This window comes from Prionailurus viverrinus, chromosome A2 (assembly GCF_022837055.1).
Source record: "Prionailurus viverrinus isolate Anna chromosome A2, UM_Priviv_1.0, whole genome shotgun sequence".
In the NCBI taxonomy this organism is placed as follows: domain Eukaryota; kingdom Metazoa; phylum Chordata; class Mammalia; order Carnivora; family Felidae; genus Prionailurus; species Prionailurus viverrinus.
In genome coordinates, this window is record NC_062562.1 from 29468282 (window position 1) to 29487926 (window position 19645).

General features: G+C 39.7%; 1 protein-coding gene across 13 annotated transcripts in view; it reads right to left on the bottom strand.

Moving 5' to 3' along the window:
• The window catches only part of CADPS (calcium dependent secretion activator), a 483782-nt gene that overhangs the window by 132737 nt on the left and 331400 nt on the right, over positions 1–19645 (bottom strand). For 12 of the 13 annotated variants that reach the window (XM_047847306.1, XM_047847316.1, XM_047847337.1 and 9 more), the window contains 2 exons: positions 9609–9745; positions 5691–5878 (listed from right to left, as the gene is read on the bottom strand). In XM_047847306.1, the coding sequence (XP_047703262.1) occupies positions 5691–5878; positions 9609–9745 (325 nt within the window). The remainder of the gene's footprint in view (positions 1–5690; positions 5879–9608; positions 9746–19645) is intronic. The other variant, XM_047847298.1, reaches the window with a different exon arrangement.

Genomic DNA, 19645 nt, shown 5'->3' on the forward strand with positions numbered 1-19645 from the left:
CAACCAGCTGAACATACTCACATTTTCTTTTTCTTTCCCTCTCTCTTTGAGAAAATGGGTTGTTTTTTTTAAAGAGCCGGCCCAAACTAATGTTCCCTCAATCAGCAGTTCTTAAACGTTGCTACATATTAGAATCACTAGGGGAGATTTTAAAAACATGATACTTCGGCCACATCCCAGATTAATTAAATCAGAGCCTCTGTGGGTGGGGCTATGGCATTGGCCTTTTTTAGGCTCTCCAAGTGATTTCAGGGTATAGCCAAGTTTGACAACCAAGGCCTTAACTAAGTGAGATCTGAAGAACAAATGCCTTAGAATTACCTGGGGAGGAAATGATTAAAAGTACAGAAGCCTGACTCCATCTAAGACTTGCTGAATCAAATTATGTCAGGATGGGATCTAGTATTCTCCATGTTAACAAGCTCCCTGTGTGATTTATATGCACACTACAGGGTGAGAACTACGGCACAAGGTGAAAATCAGTGGTGGCAATTCTTATGCCTTTAGACACAGGACAAGTTCGTGTAAAAGAAACAAAAGACCCAAGTAAAAAGGAGAAATTTAAGCCCATCATCTGGGAGTTTGGTTTTTTGGACTTTGTTTACAGAGGGCTGTCCTGTGCATTGTCAGATATTTAGAAACATCCCTGGCCTCTAGTCACTGGTGACAATAGTACCACCCCTTCCCTAGGTGACAATTAAAATGTCTCCAGACATTGTCAAACATCCCCTGGGATAAAGGATCAAGTCAAGAACCACTATTCTAAAAGATGCCAAACATGTGGATGGTTCCATATCTTCCAGTGCCTGGAATTAGAAGTAATAGTGATCTTCCTGATTGACCAGATGTGTCTACTTTTGATTCGATGTTGCAGATTCACATAGGCATAGTTTTTCACAAAGATGTGGCTCAGGTTTCCAGAGAAGGTGGGAGAACCTGAGTCATCAGCAGATGAGTGGCCATTAATGATTTCCAACTGCAGCAGGAAAGGGCTCTCCCTCCACCTCTGGGTATGCTGAGTTATTAATAGGTAAAAAGTTAATGATTATGTAAAAAGCTATATTTTACCTAATCTAAAGCTGCTTGTGAAATGACAACAGGAATGGCTTCTATTGTTCAGTTAAATTCAATTAAAGGGCAATTTGTTTCCATGAGTCATGATTGCCTTCTTAATCTGGGCCAAAGAATAGATAACCTTCACATGCAAATAGTGTTCATCCTGGTTAAAAAAAAAAAAAAGTTGGGAAAATGGTTTCCCCACACCAAAAGGTTGTTCATTAATGCTCAGAGGAGACTCTGCTCTTACGTGGTCTAAAACTCCAGATACACTCTGGCTTCCTTCACAAGGCCAAAATTACCAGGTAAGCCATATTGATTTTGGACATCTTTAGGACAAAATTAGAAAACTCTTTAGTTAATTCAGATGACTGTGATAGTATCCAGCCAGGAAATGTTGAAACTCCTCTCAAATGGCTGAATTTGGCATCTTACACCAGACACAAATGCAAGCTCCAAAGTCAGACTATGTGTTTTGAACTGGGATCACACACTTATTTGCAACAGAGTAAGTGACTGAACTTATCTGAGCCTCAAACTCCTCATCTGCTACTCATCTGCTAGATGAAACAAATAATAATATTTCCCTGGGATGTAATAAGGATAAGATAAGATAATAAATCTAAACAGCACTTCACACAGTCCCCGGCATAGAGCAAGCACTTACTAAATGGCAGCAATTATCCTTAATTTAATTAAACTTTACTTATGGAATATGATAGTGGCTTATTTAATTTGTTGATAATTTTAGAGTTTGACAGGATATTACTGGTGCTATGATACTACATGCTCATTTTGCAGATGAGAAAACTGAGGCACAGAATTAAGATACGATAATTCTGGATTTATGCAGAACAGACTCCAAACTCAGATCTTTAGAACCTCCACACGATGCTGATGTAGTGCAAAGAGGAAGAGCTTTGGACTCAAGAATATCTGAGTGTGCCACTTAAATTTGTAGACATTCAGTTTCATCCTCCACAAAATGGATGTAAAAAATAACCTGAAGATGTTACAGCGAATGAGACGGAATGTATAAAAGGATAAACTGCAGAATGCTACATGACTGGTATTTGATACTATGATTTCATCTGCATCAAAACCTTCAATATACACATAGACCCTGGAACACACATAAGCTCATCAAAGTACCATTCAAGATCCTTTTGGATAGTTTTTCATGGCACAGGGCAGTCTCAATCAAGTGTGGCGGTTTGCTTTCGGTTTCAATGCCGATCACTCAGCACCTTGGACAGCACCCAGGGAGGCTTCTTAGGATACCTACGCAGCATTCTCTGTGTGCTTTCTCACTGGCTGCAAGCTACCATTGCTTTGCAATCTGACTCTCGTTAGGGCAACACAAACAGAAACTTCACTTCACCTCCATCCTTACATGCTGCAACTTTGAAAAGCAGGTGTCCACATGGAATCGAGGCTTTCTTTGACCTTCCCTATCAGACCGATACATGTTGATTGACAGCCTGCCACATTCTCTAGGAACTGAAGCTGGTATTTTCATTTACTCTGCCTACAGGTGAACTGTATATATTTCAGGACTTAGAATTATTCCAGTGAACAAATTCATACTGAAAGCGTAAAACATACCTGCTTATGAACTTTGTGTCTTTTGGTAATGCCAGGTCAGAATATCAGTTGCAAAACCACAACAACAAAACTTTAAAAGGACAATATTAATTTGTGGTGAGGATAGGGAAGGTGAGGAAGGACATAAGGATAACACTGGAAATAACTGCAAGTCTAGCTTAAAGGGGGAAAAAGCCACCAATTAGCCATTTTTATCAATTCACAATGAGAGCAGCCCTAAAGGACAAAGAAAACAGAAGAGGATAAATACAATTTTAGAACTTGCAAGTGGCTTCAAGGTGACCTCATTCTATAAGTGATTCTACTAAGAGCCATTCGTTTGGTGATAGGTTTTGCTTTGTGTTATTATAAGTCATTATCTAAAGATAGCTTTGTTTCATAAGATCAATGTGGAACTGAGAAGGGTTTGCTAAAAATGATGTAGCTACTATAAATGTATAGACCCGTCTTATGACAACCCATTCTATTTGCTCCTTAAACATAATTTCAAAATTACAAAGCACGGGTTGCTTATTATGAATGACTTGGTAAGGTACCAGGTCCTTAACTAGATGCCACTAAAAAAGCAATCTGATTCACGATTCTGTTTACACATTGCTCAGTTTTTTCAATATGAAAATGTTCTAAGAGTCACTAAACACCTGACTCAAATTCGGTCCTAATACATGGTATTTTGCCCATGCCTACGATTTTCTTTTAAAGTATATCTTTGAAGAACCTTAAAGGAACAGAGACTTCAGATATACACAAAGCTTGTTGTCTGCTAAGGTGGAAGTCATGGCGTGGACGGGGGGAACGGCATAGACATTGCAAAACACAAGCCAATAGACACGTTAACTTCTTACCTTTTGGGCCCTGGATTTGCCTGGGTTTTGCAATCTTTTCTTTTTTTGGATTCCTTTTTGGTATCTTTTTTGGCCTCTGGTTCAGATGGGGAGGGAGTTTTGCTCCCTTCAGGGTCTGTATTTGGTAGCAGCCCACTAAGATATGCATGCATTTGTTGACTTTGGAGAGGGGGTGGTCGCATGGGGCATGCACAGAGTGTGGCCAGCCACAGGAGAATCAAGAGCACACATACATGCACAAACAGAAGAAAGAAAAAGAAGGATGCATCAAACGGCAAGAGCAAATGCATTCAAACTAAAATAATAAGCAAAAAAAAAAAAGATGCAAACTTGCATAAGGAAAATCGGAACTGAAAAGAAAATAAGAAATCCAAAACTGTTTCCATGACAAGATGTATAAACCTAACTGTGAATCAAGTGGCAGTCTTACAATATGAAATCCAGACAATGTGTATCATAATTCATGATGATGTTTACCAGGGAGTTTACAAAAACACTTCATTATTTTATAACACTTTCTTATTCAGTAACATATGTAGAATACAGTGTGACAACCCAGAGAATATAATGCAACTTCTCTCTCTCTCTCTTTAAAGAACTCAGTCCAAGAGGCTGTAACAGACAGTCATCAAAGTGTACATATTTATAAAAAGCAGAGTTATGCACAGATACTCCCCAGGTATCAGAGTTTTCATAAATATTTTTTATGTAAATAAAAGGTCATGTGTAGGGGCTAGCAAACCTTATAACAATGGGAGGTGATGAAAACCTCGTTGCCTGTTAAATATTCAAACCTACAATGCTATTGTTACCTAGTTCTAAATGTTGAGGTTGTATCTCATCAAACCTCCCAGCACTAGAGAGAAGAAAAGCACACAACAAATCCCACAGATATTTCAGAGTCCTCTAGCTTGCGAAGATGAAGATAACTGATGGTCTGATTTAAAATAAATGCAGCACCAACTTTTTCGGGGTTCGGAAGCCACCTAGTTTTTCCTGGATGTGCCTTTCCTGGCTACCGGTTGAGGTGGTGCTCGAGGGAACGCAGGCTTGTCTTTATAGCAATGTGAGGCTACATACATTGGGATAGTAAACTGGCTGTGGCAATGTGGAAATTTATTCCATGTCTTCAGAGCCAAATGGTAATGTTCTTAAATTATTTGCCGCTTTGCATTATTCAGAACATGGATCTTTTCCTCCAGGAGCTGGGCAACGTCTAAAGAAAGAGAGTACTTAGTGTGGAGTTAGGAGAACTGATGTTCTGGTCTTGTCTAGAAAACCTATAAAATGAGGGGGTGGGTTACACTGTGATCTCTAAAGTTCCTCCCAGCTCTATGGTTAAACTGTAAGTGTTATGAGTATCTAGCTTCCAGCTTCACCTAGCTGCTTTCAGCTCTTGAAGTGTGCTTGGCTTTCTCCGTCTGCGGGGCATTTGTACACGCTGTTCCTTTTGCCTGGAAGCACTCAACTTCTACATGTGCTTCAGTTCTCAGCCCAATATCTCTTCCTCAGGGACACCCTCCCTGCCGTCCTCACATGCCGTCTGAGCTGTCTTCCTTTATCAAATGCTAGTAAGGAATATTACTCCTTTTTTTCAGAGCCTGGCTCTCCCTGTAACCCTGCCCTTGTTCGGGGCCTTGTTTTGCTCACCATGTACGCTGAACGTATACCAGAGTGCCTGGCACTCAGTAAATAATCACTAAATATTTATGGAACGAATGATAGCAACAAGAAAGGTAAACATTTATAAGGCTCTTGCCATGTTCCAGGCATTGTGCTGAGTCCACATGCATCCTCTTAAACACCCCATGAGGACACTATCATCCCTGTTTTACAGATGAGACAACTGAGGCATGGAGGGTTCAGTTGCCATCCAGCATGTCTGCTAGTAAACGGAGGAGCCACGATTTGAACCTAGATTGTTCTACCTTCAGAGACCACTTTAGAAGTCCTGTTTGCCATTTCTTTTAAGTTTCTTGAACGGAGAGGAAACTAAGACCCGTGTGTCCTTGTGTGTGTGTGTGTGTGTGTGTGTGTGTGTGTGTGTGTGTGTACTACAGAAGGAACAGGAAGGGATACAGAGTTAGAGACAATTCTAAAAGCAGGACAAGTCATACACCATTGCCAGTGCCTTAAAAAAAGATTTTTTTTTTTTTTGAGGAATACCTCTGGACAAGTGCTTACCTGTTCCCATGGACATGGGACGCACAGAAGGCAAAGCTGTAGTGAAGGAGAGTGGGGTCAATCATGGCGCCATTTTCTGCCCGTTCAAGCAAGTCTCTGAGGTAGCAGAGATGTCGGTGACACCCTCGGACTCCATTTCGGGCGCAATACTCGTCTAGGACAAACACCTGGCCAGGACTGAACCAGCCCTGTTTGGGGAATAAAGGAGAGACTTTCTTTTAAATACAGGTTTTTTTGTGTTGCTGTTTTGTGTTTTGTTTTGTTTTGTTTTGCTTTTTGGAGAGCTGCTACAGTTGGAAGTAACTAGAAAAGGGGGGGTTAAAAATTTCGAGAGCCAACGCTTGCTGATTTCTTCTAAAGTCCCAGCCACTGTGCTAACCGCCTTGTGTGTGTGCTGGCTCCTTTGACCCCTGGGACAGCACTATGGGGTAGGCCCTGTTTCCCGGTTGGATGGGTGGGAAACTCAAGGGAAGACATGGAATTTCCCTAGCATCCCAGAACTAGTAAGTGGTGGAGTCCGGATTAGCAGACAGCATGATTCCAGAAACACAATCGCACTCGCTGCTCTAACACTGAACCTTACACCTTCTAAGAATGTTGGGGTGGAGACAGGGTGAGAGCTTGGTTACTGATACGAGAAAACAGTAACATGACATCTTATATTGGTACTGTGCTTTATACTTGACAAAGAACTTTTGCTGGAGCCCCACAGCAATCCTGTGAGGTAGGCAGGGCAGGTGTATCTCCATCTCACAGATGAGGAAACAAACCAGGGCTGTTCAGGGACTCACAAATAATATAAAACAGAAGTAGCCCTGGCTTATTTCACGTCTTCTGCTTTTCCTACTCTGAAGCACTAAAGATTTTAGGATTGGTCGACATACATTTTAGGACTTCATACATTCTTTCCCTCTGAAAGGAAATCTTTTTTAAAATTTTATAATGAAGATACTGACCAAACTTTGCAAAGAGAGCATCGCGACTAAGTTTTCAACTTGTGAACCAGACAGGATACAATTAAACTCCAAGGTGCTTCTTGGGCCCTGGCTTAGCATTTTGCTTTATTTTTTTCCCCTGGCAATTATTTGTTTTCTCATTATTTGCTTGCTGTATGACCAGATGAAACGCTGCTATAAAAGAGAATCTGGATGGAATCTCTGATTCAGAGCAGTTGGGAAGCATGATGGCATAGAAATTGCTGCCTCCATGATGCCCTTAAAAAAATAGATGCTCAGGAAGGCTGAGAGACTATCCACTCAAGGTCACCCGTCAGCCAAGCCTGAAAGCAAATCACTTCTTTTGGTTTTGGTACTTTTCCGAAGCAAAAATGAAAATAAAAATAAATAAATAAAAATTAAAAAAACCCACAGGTTTCCCTCACTGTCTGAAAAAGGAACGTTCCCGTGAAACCTTTCATAAGCCAAAATGGTGTATAGTGGAGAAGCAATAATCATTTTGTACAAGCGAAAAATCCTCTTTGAATTCCTTTTGGTTATTGAAAACAAGTACTAATGGAGGTCTTTCGCAAAAGCAAAGTGGCTTAAAGCGAACTTTTCGTTAGTGGGGAGAAACCTGTGAACCAGCTTAGGTGGTATGTTGTAAGCCAGGAATTTAGAATTCTTTGAAATATATATCTAATTTTACTTTGCGGGTCCTCTCTAAGTCTTTCGAATATTGCTCTCCGCCTTGGGAGAGAAGAGGCAAGAGACAGTGACAGGGGGCGGGTGTAGGCCACAGAAGTGCAGAGAGGGAGGCCTCTGCAATACTCTGATCTTGTATCAGTGATCTGGGGAATCTTCGATTGACAACACGCAGCTTAGCAATGCATCCAACGAAAGACGGCATCTTTCCTATTTCAAATTATAAGTTACTGCAGAGGGCGGGAGAGTAGTCGAGGCAGTGGGCTGCCCCTATAGGCAACTTCTTTGCCACTCCATCTGCTACCCCAAATGCTAAATCTTAGAAACAACACTGCTGTGAAAGATTAAAATATATTTTCTACGACTCAGATGACACCAAGTCTTTTGTAGATGCCAAAATAGCTGCTTTGAAAAGAGTTGAAGAAATATCAATTAGGAACTCAGTCGAAGACACAGAAAAATTTATGTATCCCTGCTGGTCGGTCTCCAAAACTAACTGAAAAAAAAAAAGATTGTAATAATGAGAAAATGAAATATATAGAGGCAGGAGATAAGGTCCTTTTAATTGCTGTTATGTTCTGAAATTTGGGGATAATGATTAATAGATACAGGTATACAAATGCAGAGGGAAACGATTTTATGCTATTCATAATTAATTGTGGATTTTGGAACATATTTTTAAGCCTATATGTGATTAATGCGAAGCAAGTTTCAAAATTTCACTTCTGGCTTAATTTTTTAGAGCATTTACTAACTCTTCTTAGTGACAAATCTCTTGGTGAAAAAGAAAATTGTTTTAAAAAATGATGATGTGAAAAAAGTCTTGAAAATAAAACACTTTAAAAAATTCCTCAAGAGAATAGGAATTATACATAAAAGGGAATGATTTCAGCTCAGCGGCATATTCTTACAACTTTCATGAATGCAATTTATAATTATGTGAATAATCACATAATCATAGGAAACACATTTGGGAAAAATTGCCTTGCAATGCAAGGTAAGCTTTTTTTTTTTTTTTTTTTTTTTTTTTAAGTCAAAGTGATGTGTTCCTTTCCAATTTGGCAAAGTTCAGATTCTTCTGATGAAGTGATTCTAAACCCGAGATCATCAATGAATCTTTTATGAGACGTAGATTAATAAATTATTCCATATAATCCCGTTTCTGTTTTTAAGACTATTTTATCTACTATTTTTAATAGTTTGGCTCCTGGTTATAGGAAAAAAACCAGGATTTAAAATAAAAAGTAGTAAGAATAGATTGAAGAAATAGCGTGTCATAGGAAAGAAACACATTTCATCATATTTATATTATCGTCAATAATATGTTAACGTTAGTAAATTATATAGTATTATAATATACAGACACATTAACCTTAGTGTGCAGACTCAGGGATGAGGCTTTTCCTCTTTGTAAAGTCATTTCGTTATGTCCCCTCACCTTTCCCATCTATAAAGTGGGATTCATATCATTTACCTTTAAGAAATGAAGTAACAATTTATGGTTTATAGAAGGAAATAAACCAGGTCTTTTTTAGGCTTCTGAATTTGATTAGTATAAAGCCCAAAATATATCTTCAGGAATCCAATAAAGACAGAATTTTTAAAAAGACATAATAGTTGTCCCTTGAATTTAAATGATTTAAATCTAGGCTCAGAGCAGGATTTCAAGAAATGTTGATGCTCTTGCTGGAGAGCTGGACTTCCAAATGTCTAAAGCACCATAAAAAATTCCCCCAAAGGGTGAAAAATGCTTCGAATACTATGACTAACAAGAAGCCGTCCAAACAAACAAATCCAAACCAGTTTAGCTTCTGAAAAGCGAAGTGACATTTATTTACACATCATTTTAATTTTTGAAAAATAAACAAAAAGAACACATCCATTTCTGAGACCGAAGCACAGGGTCTTATCATCTGAGAAGGGGAGGGAGGGGGAATCTTAAAGTCTTAAGAAACCGAGGCAATTTTTACAAGTTCTCCACAAGCAGGTGCCAAACTCGATTACCCTCTTGGGAATATTTCTCATGTAGCAGCTGAAAAGGGGGAAGCTTAGATGGGGAGGCTGGGGAATTGGATCTGTCTCTACTGATAACTGCCTCCCGCTCTGTCTTCTTTGGTAAGTAAAACTATCTCAACCCAGGAAATCAAGAACACATTTACCATTGTTAAAGGGGCTCTGTAACAGAGAAAAGAGCTTTTGATATAAAGGTAGAGAAATACCGCATTTAAAAAAAATATTAATCGTGTTTAAACTGCTGTAGACCAAAGAATATACTTGCCAGGCAAGAATAGGAATCATTAAGTCTGTGATCCAAAGTAAGGCGTTGCACCATCTCAAAGAGGGAAGCGTGGTCAAAGTTACAGGGGTTGGAAGAGATAAATTCATCCATGCCATGTTTTTGAGCTCTATCTGCGTCTGTTCATTTATACATGTAGAGAGAGACACAATTTAGAGAAACACATCACATTTTCTTTGACATTTCAAATACACAGGAATTCACTAGGCATTATGAATGCTAGCTGTTTCCCCTTTCCCTCCCACCAACATCCGCAAGATATTCTTTTTACCTCCCATTGTCAACTTGCATCACTTACTGGTGAGTTTATTGCATTTAGGCAAAAATATATTGGCATCAATATGTTTATCAAATGATCACAACTCCAGTGCATTTATGTTGTTCTTTAAAAACTAAGCACACGACCGTAACTTCGCCTGCAATTCACCAAACACTGAAAGCAGATCGGATCTTTGCTTATAAAAGCCTAGTTAGCTTTTTTAGGTTTTTAATAGATTCTGCCATTCCAGTGGTTATATCTAGAGCAATTTCTCTACAATTATTGGGATTATCTGGAAAAAGGGTTATGCTGATTTTCAGCCAAGTGACAATATTTGTATCCTCCCCTTCCAAATCCCCATTGCCAATTTGGTTTCACAAAAGATTTGGGTCCCCGCCCTCCAAAACTAAAAGAAAATAATAATAACAAAAGATTTTCATTGAAACCTGGAGAATAAGTTAAGTGGGAATTTAGTTTGTGATAGCCAAGGTCATTGCCTTATAGTGTGCTTACAATTAGCAAAGCTTATGAAAGAGACAAACAGATTTACTCAGCAAGGGCTATGATCTGCCATTTATTGTGAATTAATAGTCTCAATGTATTCACACTTTTTCTTACAGGGTGAAGGCTGCAAGCAAAACCTCCTAAGGGCTAACTAATTAATCTCAATATGTGTAACTAAAATACTCTATACTCAATCGGCAAAATAACTCAGAATTCAACTCAAGTGAGAACAAGTAAATCCCGGAGAGGTAGGAATGAAGAGCCTACACGTTAAAGGAATCAGCTCACTCCACCTCATGTTCACTCACTCTCCTGCTATGCTCACTGCAAAGAAGAAGCATCGTATATCAAATTAAGCAAGAGTTTATTCATCCCCTGGTATGCAATATTCTACCGGAAGGAAGAGGGGGGACCTGCCTGGGACCAGCAATGCTGTCTGGACAGGAGGAAAATCAATTTCTGATTGAGAGGGTGTTTGGATAGATTTTCATACATGGCCCTTTATCGCAGGCAGCTTCCCGCCCCCCCCCCCCCCTTCTATGCTTGGGGTATGACTGAAAACTTGAATTTTGGTAGCAGGCTGGCTTTAAGATGAATATTTCTCATCGCATTATAGATTTGGTGTATCATTCAGACCTAAATCCACGGTATGTCAGATGCTTGCCCTCTTCCTGTTAGATTTTCAAAATCTCTAGTCATTTTTCATAGAAGCAGCAAGTGGTCAGTGTTTGAACGGGATGTGTTGCTTATGCCCTAGACACACAGAAGCAATGGCTTCCAGAAGGCAAGTTGAAGAAAGTGTATTTTAATAGCCAAGTTGCTCCATTAAGATGATAAAACACAAGCTTTTGGAAGGAATATCACCCGCGTGAGAATTATATTAGAGAATCTGAAAGAATTCTCTTTGCTGTGTTAATTGCCTCGGATTTGTCTTCAAGAAAGTGCTTTCAGTGTGAAGTCGGGTGCTTTATCTATGAGGATTCTTTTGTTGGTTGTTTGGGCTCCAAGCTGTATTTCTCCTTTTGACTCAGGATGGCTACTAAGACAGGTGGCCCGAAGTTGATGCTGGGGAAAAAGCTAGCTGCTTCTAGACTATGTCTGTGTGAGATTTCTCTGGCCCGAGGCAAGCGTCTTAAACCTGCTCCAACTTTAAATCTCCGCACCCACCCACCCCCACCCCTGCAGGAGGGCAAACCTGTAATCCAGGTGCCACCTTTCCATCCCTCAGGACAGATGATGCCCTCCCACCCCCTTCGGGTCAGTCCCAGGTCACTTTAGTCGAGGAAAAATAACAGCGGAGCCCACTAATTGCTCATCCTTATAAAAAGCCTCACCCATCTCGTGCCTCCCAATTTTTACAGAGAGATGAGGCATTTTGGCTAGCACCAGCTTCTTGCTCTCAGATTTCTCAGAAGAGGCTGCAAGCTGACAAATCGGCCCTGGGGCCTTACTTTGCCAGTTTGGCTCGGCTATTTTACTGCTCTTCCATTAGGATGGCGGAACCGGTCATTTAGCTCGGAGAGAAGGGGGCTCTTTCGTAGCTGTTAAATGTAGGACACAGGTCTCAAGTCTCTTCTTCTTTATTTGTCGAACCTCTTGAAAACTTTGCGATGAACTATTTCACCTTGCCGCCTGCCCACTCAGGAAATGCATCTGAAAAGGCAACTTGGCTCCTCCGTGGAGACCTGGATCCGGATCCTACTCCCCGTCTCCCCGATACATCACAATACAGCTTCACCGGGCTAAGTCCTGGCTTAGAGTACATCTAAAGACCAATTTTGCCTTCACTTATGTTTTAAAGGAGGCTTACAGAAAAATATGCTTAAAATCAGCCTGTTTTCCTTCTCAGAAAGCCACTCTGTCAACATAAAAATCCCTTTTCCCTTCTTCCTTTCTTTCCTCTCTCTCTCTCTCTGTCTCTCTCTCTCGGCCCACATGGAGATGAGCCTGGGACTCCTTTAGGAGGTCTGGACTCTAGTTCGAGCTCTATTTTTAAAGAGCTGAGGGATCCCAGCTTGTTGATCTCTGAGACTCAGTTTCCCTGGGCGTAAAATGAGCTGGATTTTCACTGCCCTTGCTGAGGTCACCTAAGCTCTTTGCACACCGTCTACATGTATAAGATAGAGCCTAACACAATGGGAGTTTCCAGCAGGTAAAACGAACAGCCTCTGGATTTTGCTTACTCAAAATCATCATTTACCCAGATGTAGCCTCTTGAGTTGTTGGTTCCAACCACTCAACAGCGCTTGAAAGGGGGACTGTCTACCATGAAATCTTGGAGAGTCTCGCTGAGCTCATTTTCTTCAGAAAAAGAGGAGTGGGGTGGGGAGGGGAACAGGAACACTATTTTAAGGTGTCAGGGGAAGGGGTCTGATTTTTCAGCTCTGTCCCAGCAGGGATTGGGTACTTTTGTTCTCTGCTATATTCCCAGCACCTAGAACAAGCATCTCTCAGTACCCAGTGCACAGCAGGCACTCAAGACATAGGTGTTAAAATAATGAATTTATTTCATCAAAATAAATAAAGTCACTCCTTCAACAAATATTTTCTATTTCTTGATTTAACGAAATGGTGATATACTAAATTCAGTGTAAACAGTTTATTTGAGCTAGGGTAACAGGTGGTTAAGTGGGTGGGCTTAAGGGGTCACAAAGACTGAATTTGAGGCTAGCCCTGCCATTACTAGGGATGTGACAGTGACGCAGACTGATTAGTGTTTCTGAGGGTCCTCCTCGTATGTAAACGGAGAATAGTGTTTGAGTCTATGGGGGGAAGGTTGCTGAGAGGTTCTGCTGAGAAGTACCTGGGCAGCTGGCACACAGTAAGTGCTCAATAAACCTTAGCTATGAGTGGGCAAATTTCTTAGTGCTCCTGAAGCCAGCTTGATCAAAGTTTTCAGCGAGCCAAGGATGTCTCTGTATTTATGGCTAATGTTAGTTACAGGTTGTTTCTTAAACCATATTGCTTCTAGGAAGCTGGGAGCCTTCCCAGTCTCTCTGCATTGTACTTCTCCTCTGCCCCTGCACAACGAATTCGCACGTCCTATCTCTGTGTTTTTGCTGGTTTACGTTCCAATTTTCCTGTGGTCAGAACACCCACATACAAGTTGAATCCCTTGCTAGATAATATGTTCCTTGAGGGCAAGTTTCTGATCTGTTCTTTCCCCCGCCAGCTCTCAGAGGAGGCAGGTCCTGAGGAGGTGTTTATTAACTGACTTATTCTGACACTTCCATCCCAGGAAACTTCCCATTGACTTTATTAAGGAGTCACACACATGGGGATTCAGATGGCATCTTGCAAATCCAAAAGTGGGAACATGTGCTGTTCGGGGGAAAAAAAAATCTTATAGAAGGAAACAGAATTCTAGGTGCAGGTGTCTTTGGATACCATTCAGATTGTCTGCCTGTGTCTCCATACATGTCTAGGACCATATGCATTACATATGTTGTCTATTTTAAAATAAAACACTGCAGTGGTCCAGCTGTTCCAAATTCTGTTTCAAAGAACTTGTGGGTGCTTCCCAAGCAACACCATATAGTCATTCTTGCACTGCCCCAGTCTGTTCTCCTACAGTGCTGAACATTACAAAATAGATGCTCCTTGCAACTCCATTTTCCCCTGTACAAACAATTGGAACTGGTCGATTAAAGCAAAAAGAAAACGTCAATGCTGCCGTTAGCAAGGGGAAAACAGCCCGGAGCAAAATATGAGAAAGTTACTTCCTGAATTCAGGACACCTTGGGATCGCTTCCTTTGCCAATGTTTGCCTTGTGTCAGGAGAATGAAAATGAATTCAAACATAGGGTAAGCAAAACAGAATCAGGAGGCTAAAGTGGCGGCTGAAATCTCCAATGATGTTTGGATTATCTCGTGCTTTGGGAGATACATACCAATGCTCTTTTTCATTAATACGTGGGTTTTTTGTTTTTTGTTTTTTGTTTTTTAAGAAATCAAGGATTGGCTGCACTTTAAGAACGGACTTCGACCTTTGCCTTTTCCAGACCTGGTTGAATGGTTCCTAAGTTTTCCTTGGTCTGCAAGGGCTCCAAACGTCCTAAAAACTGGCCGTGTAATTTTATAGGCTCTGCAGGTAGGGCATAATTCAACACATCTTCCAAACAATGCTACTTGTGTTCCTTCTGGGGTTTAACTGCATAAAGATTTTGAAGTCCTGTATAGCATGGGCCTAGAGATGACTTCAGACTAATCTTCAGCGAATAAAGTTGATATACCTGAGCTACATTAAGAAACTTCAAGCACTATTAGTGGCATCCATGACACAAAAGCAGGCTGATGCACACAAAGACTTCTGGAAGGCAAGTACACTTTCAAGTGGAAACTAATCAAAACTTTACCCCAAGTTTTGCTCAGAAACAATTTGGTTTGGCATTTAAGGAACGTTGGGAAAATTCTGGTTCCTAAAGTGATATGATTATGTGGATTTTATACTCTCATTTAATCTACTTCATTAAAATCCAAGTGACGTCACTAATTGGTGACCCTACTGGTGATGTTGTTCTTTGATCATGATGCCTGGGTTTATTTCATGTTTGATATCTGTTTCCTTTTTCTTCCTTACAATGGAAAACATATATTTTTCATGATCTCTTGGCTTAATAACAAGCATATGCATGTGATCTTGTTTCAGACATACCATTTTTTAGATAAGTTTGCAATAATGTCTACCGAATAAAGGTAATTTTCTTGGACTAATGCAGCTTTCAAACCTTCATTTTATTGAGATTTTCCTATTATTCTAACAGCCAAGGGAATGAAGACAAAAGGTCATCTCTCTTTTTATTTTGTAATATTACATTTTGGAACATTTCATACGCTAGGAGAAAAAAAAAGTCTGCCGTTGAAAATAATTATTGTATTGTTAATAAATTGTCTGAGAGAGGCTCCTTTCTCTAATGAATTCCTTTTATAATAAGCTAAAGGTAGCTGCTTTATTGCTGAAATTTCGAGCACAGTTATAGCTGTTGTTACTCCTGATGGATGCTAGAGGCAAGAGAATAGCTAATGTGACTCTAAAGTCATTGTGAACCCCAACTGCAAATTAAAAGGTGACTTTGTATCTTTCTTATATGGAAAATGTGTGCTTGTCATATCTGCTTGACAGTACAAGAGTGAATGTATGGTTTGGACAATAACGAACAATGACAGTAGTCAACCTCATCAGAAGACATGAAATAGAGAAATGACAATGATTGATGGCAGCTGGCTGTTTACAGATTTTTCTAGAAGAGTTTTTCTTGGCATGATCAAGTAACGAGGGGATGTTGTGCCCTGACTGAGCTCTGCATAGCAAGCAAAAGATTGGTCTTCCCATGCCTGCTGCCCTTGAGAAACAACTTAATTCCTTCATGGTCCCCTTGACTCAGTCAAGCTAACTTGCATGGCCAAGAGAGCATGGCTTCTCAGGAGCTATGAAGGCCCACATTGCACTTTGCAAAAATCTTGACTTTAAAACTACTATGGCAGTATACTTAAGGGGATAAACATGTGATGTTTATTTCAAGTTAATTTTTATAATTCTTTATAAGACAGTTGCTTTGAGTAAAAAGCATAGTAGAGATTTTGTCCATGATCTCAAAATGAATAAATAAATGATCTGTAATTTCCCCTGCTGTAGTTATTACATTTTCAGTGAATTTACAGAGTGCTTGATGACGTCTTTATGTTCCCTGTGACATGAGCAAAAATAAACTTTCTGTGGTTGGCTAATTAATAATGTGTCTTACTGTAAATCACTGTATGACATGAGTGTGCTCAGCTGATTAATGAATAATACATTTTAAATGTGCCTGAAACACTTAACAAAGAAATGAACCTTCATTTAATATGCACTATGTAGATACTATCATGGTGTTGGGAAAATTTTTGACCTAATTGAGGGAGTCTATTCTTTTTTAAAAAGTCATTTACTTTTGCAAGGAGAAGGAAAGTGATTTACAGTGTGGTTTGGGGTCATGCGAATTAATTTGGCATTGAGTTAATTCTTTAATATTGCATTCCTGCAACGTAGCAACTGCAAGTTGACAATATAAGAAGATACAGCAAAACTCTCAGTGATAAAACTATAGAAAGAAATAAAGGCAAACGACTATTTGGAAATCTACTAGGATAGCAATGCGTTGTTGTGCAAATATATGTAAATTCGCTCAGAACAGAATTCATTCAATCATCTATTCATCCATCCTTTCTTTCATTCTTTAAAAAAAAAAGTAGAGCAAAATCCTAAATTCCCGCTATATTCACATTCTACGGTAAGCTTTTAAAATGCCTCATCAGACATTCAAAGTAAAGTAAAGTAAAGTTAAATTAAGTATCTGCTTGGAGTGGTGAAAAAAAAAATCTGTCTGCTAGCCAGGGGTACATTTATGCAAAACAAAAGAAAAAAAGAAAGAGAGGGGTAAAGAAAGCAAATTAAAGAAACAGAAAGAATTAGAAGAAAGTACTGTTATTAAATGGGCAGGAGAAATGATATGACCTACGGTTTCTAAATCAGCATTCAGAATACTCAAGTACATATTTGCCTGCTCTCTTGACTGATTTATCTATTTCCTTCTAAGGCCAAGTCTTCCCTCAACACATTGGGTGGACAGCTTTGCCTTCTATGAATAAAAGAATTGTAGATTCTCTTTCATCAGTAACTCAGCGAAGAGAAAGGTTTTTGTAAGTTTTAAAGTTTCTTTTTTCTCTTACAGGTGTATATTAAGAGAAATTAATACAAATACAAATGATGTCAAAACAGTTATTGCTATCCTTGTTCTTGGGGGTGGGGTGGCTGGCGGAGAGACATTCGAGACCAGAGGTCCAAACCCTCTGGGCGGGGGGGGGGGGGGGTTGTGATTCCGAAGCTTTTGTGAATCAACTATATGGACTCAATCACGTCCTTAATATCCTGTGTGTGGCAGTCCCATGTATTAGAGCTCTCCTTTCAAAATGAATCCTCTTGTGGGTCTTACTTGGATCACACCCTCAAGTCAAGTACAACGACCTCTTTAGTGTTCAAATAATGCATTTACTTTATCAATTGTATTCTGCACTTTCTTGAAATCGTGTTCAGCTAACCTTTTTGGGTCTCCTACCCCACCTTTCTATTTGTTACGGTATCCACGGCTACTGCCCCACAGGTACCGCTGACCGTTCTAATCTTTGGAATGGGAGAGGAGAAACACCACATTATCAGAGTGCAAAATGATCTGTTTTCAGGCATTAAGCAGTCAGGTAGCTGTAAATTCCATGAAGCAAAGGCATTATTTGCCATTTTGTTGTGATGCTAATTAATATTCTTGGAATGAAAAAAATCAGGAGATGTTAATGGTTGGCTTTACTCAGAGGATCATTTGATGCCAATATGAAAGCCAAGGAGAGGAGGCAATTATGCACACATCACATGCATCCTAGTTTCGGTATGGAAGCTTACATTTCAAACCTAAGGTCAGGAAAATAACATGAAAAGTTTTACTACAAAGTCTAGACATGAGGGAGATTTAAGAGGATAGGGAGGAAGCACATTGCAGGTGTCAGATAATCTAGTCTGATTATCTGAGCTGTGCTAGCTATAGGGGAACACTTACCCTTCAGTCCAGCTAGAAGTTAGCAGGGTAAGAAGGAACAAACCAGAATAACATAAAGACTAGCAACAAGGCTCAGGAAAGCAGACAGGAGTTCTAACCTAGCAGCTAAAGTTCTTGGGTTTGAGCAAAGATTGAACAAGAAAACGTAAATGATACAAAATAAAACAAAAACCAAAATCAACCCTCCCTCCCAAACCAACAGTTACCAAGACCCCACTAACTGTTGAAGGCTGTTAGGGTGATAGCAAAAATAGAACAGTTCTCAAAAACATCCAACTTTGGGGATGTATGATGTGATTAACAGTTATTAGTTGAGAAACAGACATTAAAATGAGACTCATTTCAAGTGATATATCAAGTAATCATTGACCAAAGAGCAAAGCTTAAAATCCCCCCTCCCTCCACCCCACATGAGAATGGAGGTACTGATTGTTACTGTTCCTCTAACACAGACTGGACAGGAATCAGGTGTCTCAATGAGAGGCCACTTGGTGTAATAAATTGTGGCAACCCTCAACAACAGATTTGGACGTAGTTTCCAAGGTGAGCAATATTGGCCTTCAAAATTGGAACATTGCACATATTGATTCAAAAACATTGGACAGCTAGCCACTGACTTCATTTCTTCACGTTGTAACCAAAATGAAAGGGGAAAAATTAAATCAACGACAACACACACCAAAAAAACCACAAAAGAACAAAAAAGTTTTAAAGTTTGGTGGAACCCTCCCCAGATCATTGTAGAGTCACATACAAACGAATGAATAGCAGGATCTATTTTTTTCTTCGGTTTTTACAATTCCATGGAAATACTCCACTCCACTCTTTCTTAGACGTGTCTTTTCATTTTGAAATTGCAAAAAATAAAAACTGTACCCAGAAGTCTGTCAAACCGAATTTAGAAAGACCCAAATAAACTCATAATTACTCCCAAGCTTCCCAAACTGTAAGATGTTCTATTCTCAAGTTACCCTTGAGCAGACAGCGACATGACAAGACTGGAGTGTTTATTTTTCTCTACCCAAAAAAACCTCTCCCATTTTTCCATAGCTTCCCTTTGCCAAGTAATACTAATAAAGTGATTACAAAGTTAACTCACTCGAACGTTGTTCCTAAAAATTATTCACTTGCAAGAATGGCAAATATTTTGAACAGATATTGGATTTGATGAACTGTGTACAGAATTAGGTATTTAACAATGACCCTTACCTTTTGGAAGTCAAGGAAACCTTTTTAAAATGCAATACTTGATTGGTTTTACTCATTTTGTTCCAGAACCGGTGCCTGAATGTTTGCAATGTGACAATTTAGACTGAGAGCCAAATATCAGTGAAGGATCAAAGTTTGCTACTTAGTACTATGCTGTGATTGTTTTTCATTTTTCTAGAACCTTGCTTTGTAGTGCCAGGTGACCAACCTGACCCAGTTTGCCCAGGACCAACGAATTTCTGGGGACACAGAACTTTCAGAGCTAAAACCAGGGAAGTCGTGGGCGAATCTGGGTAAGGCGGTAACCCTAAGTATGAATCGACAATGTGAGTATGACTGCTACCCATAGATCAGGCCCGATCTGTTTCATAGTGATGGTTTGAAATTAACAAACTAAGTGTAGCTGTAAAGTAATTGTGACATAATCCCCATTTTGTGGCAGATTCCACTAAAAATTATGA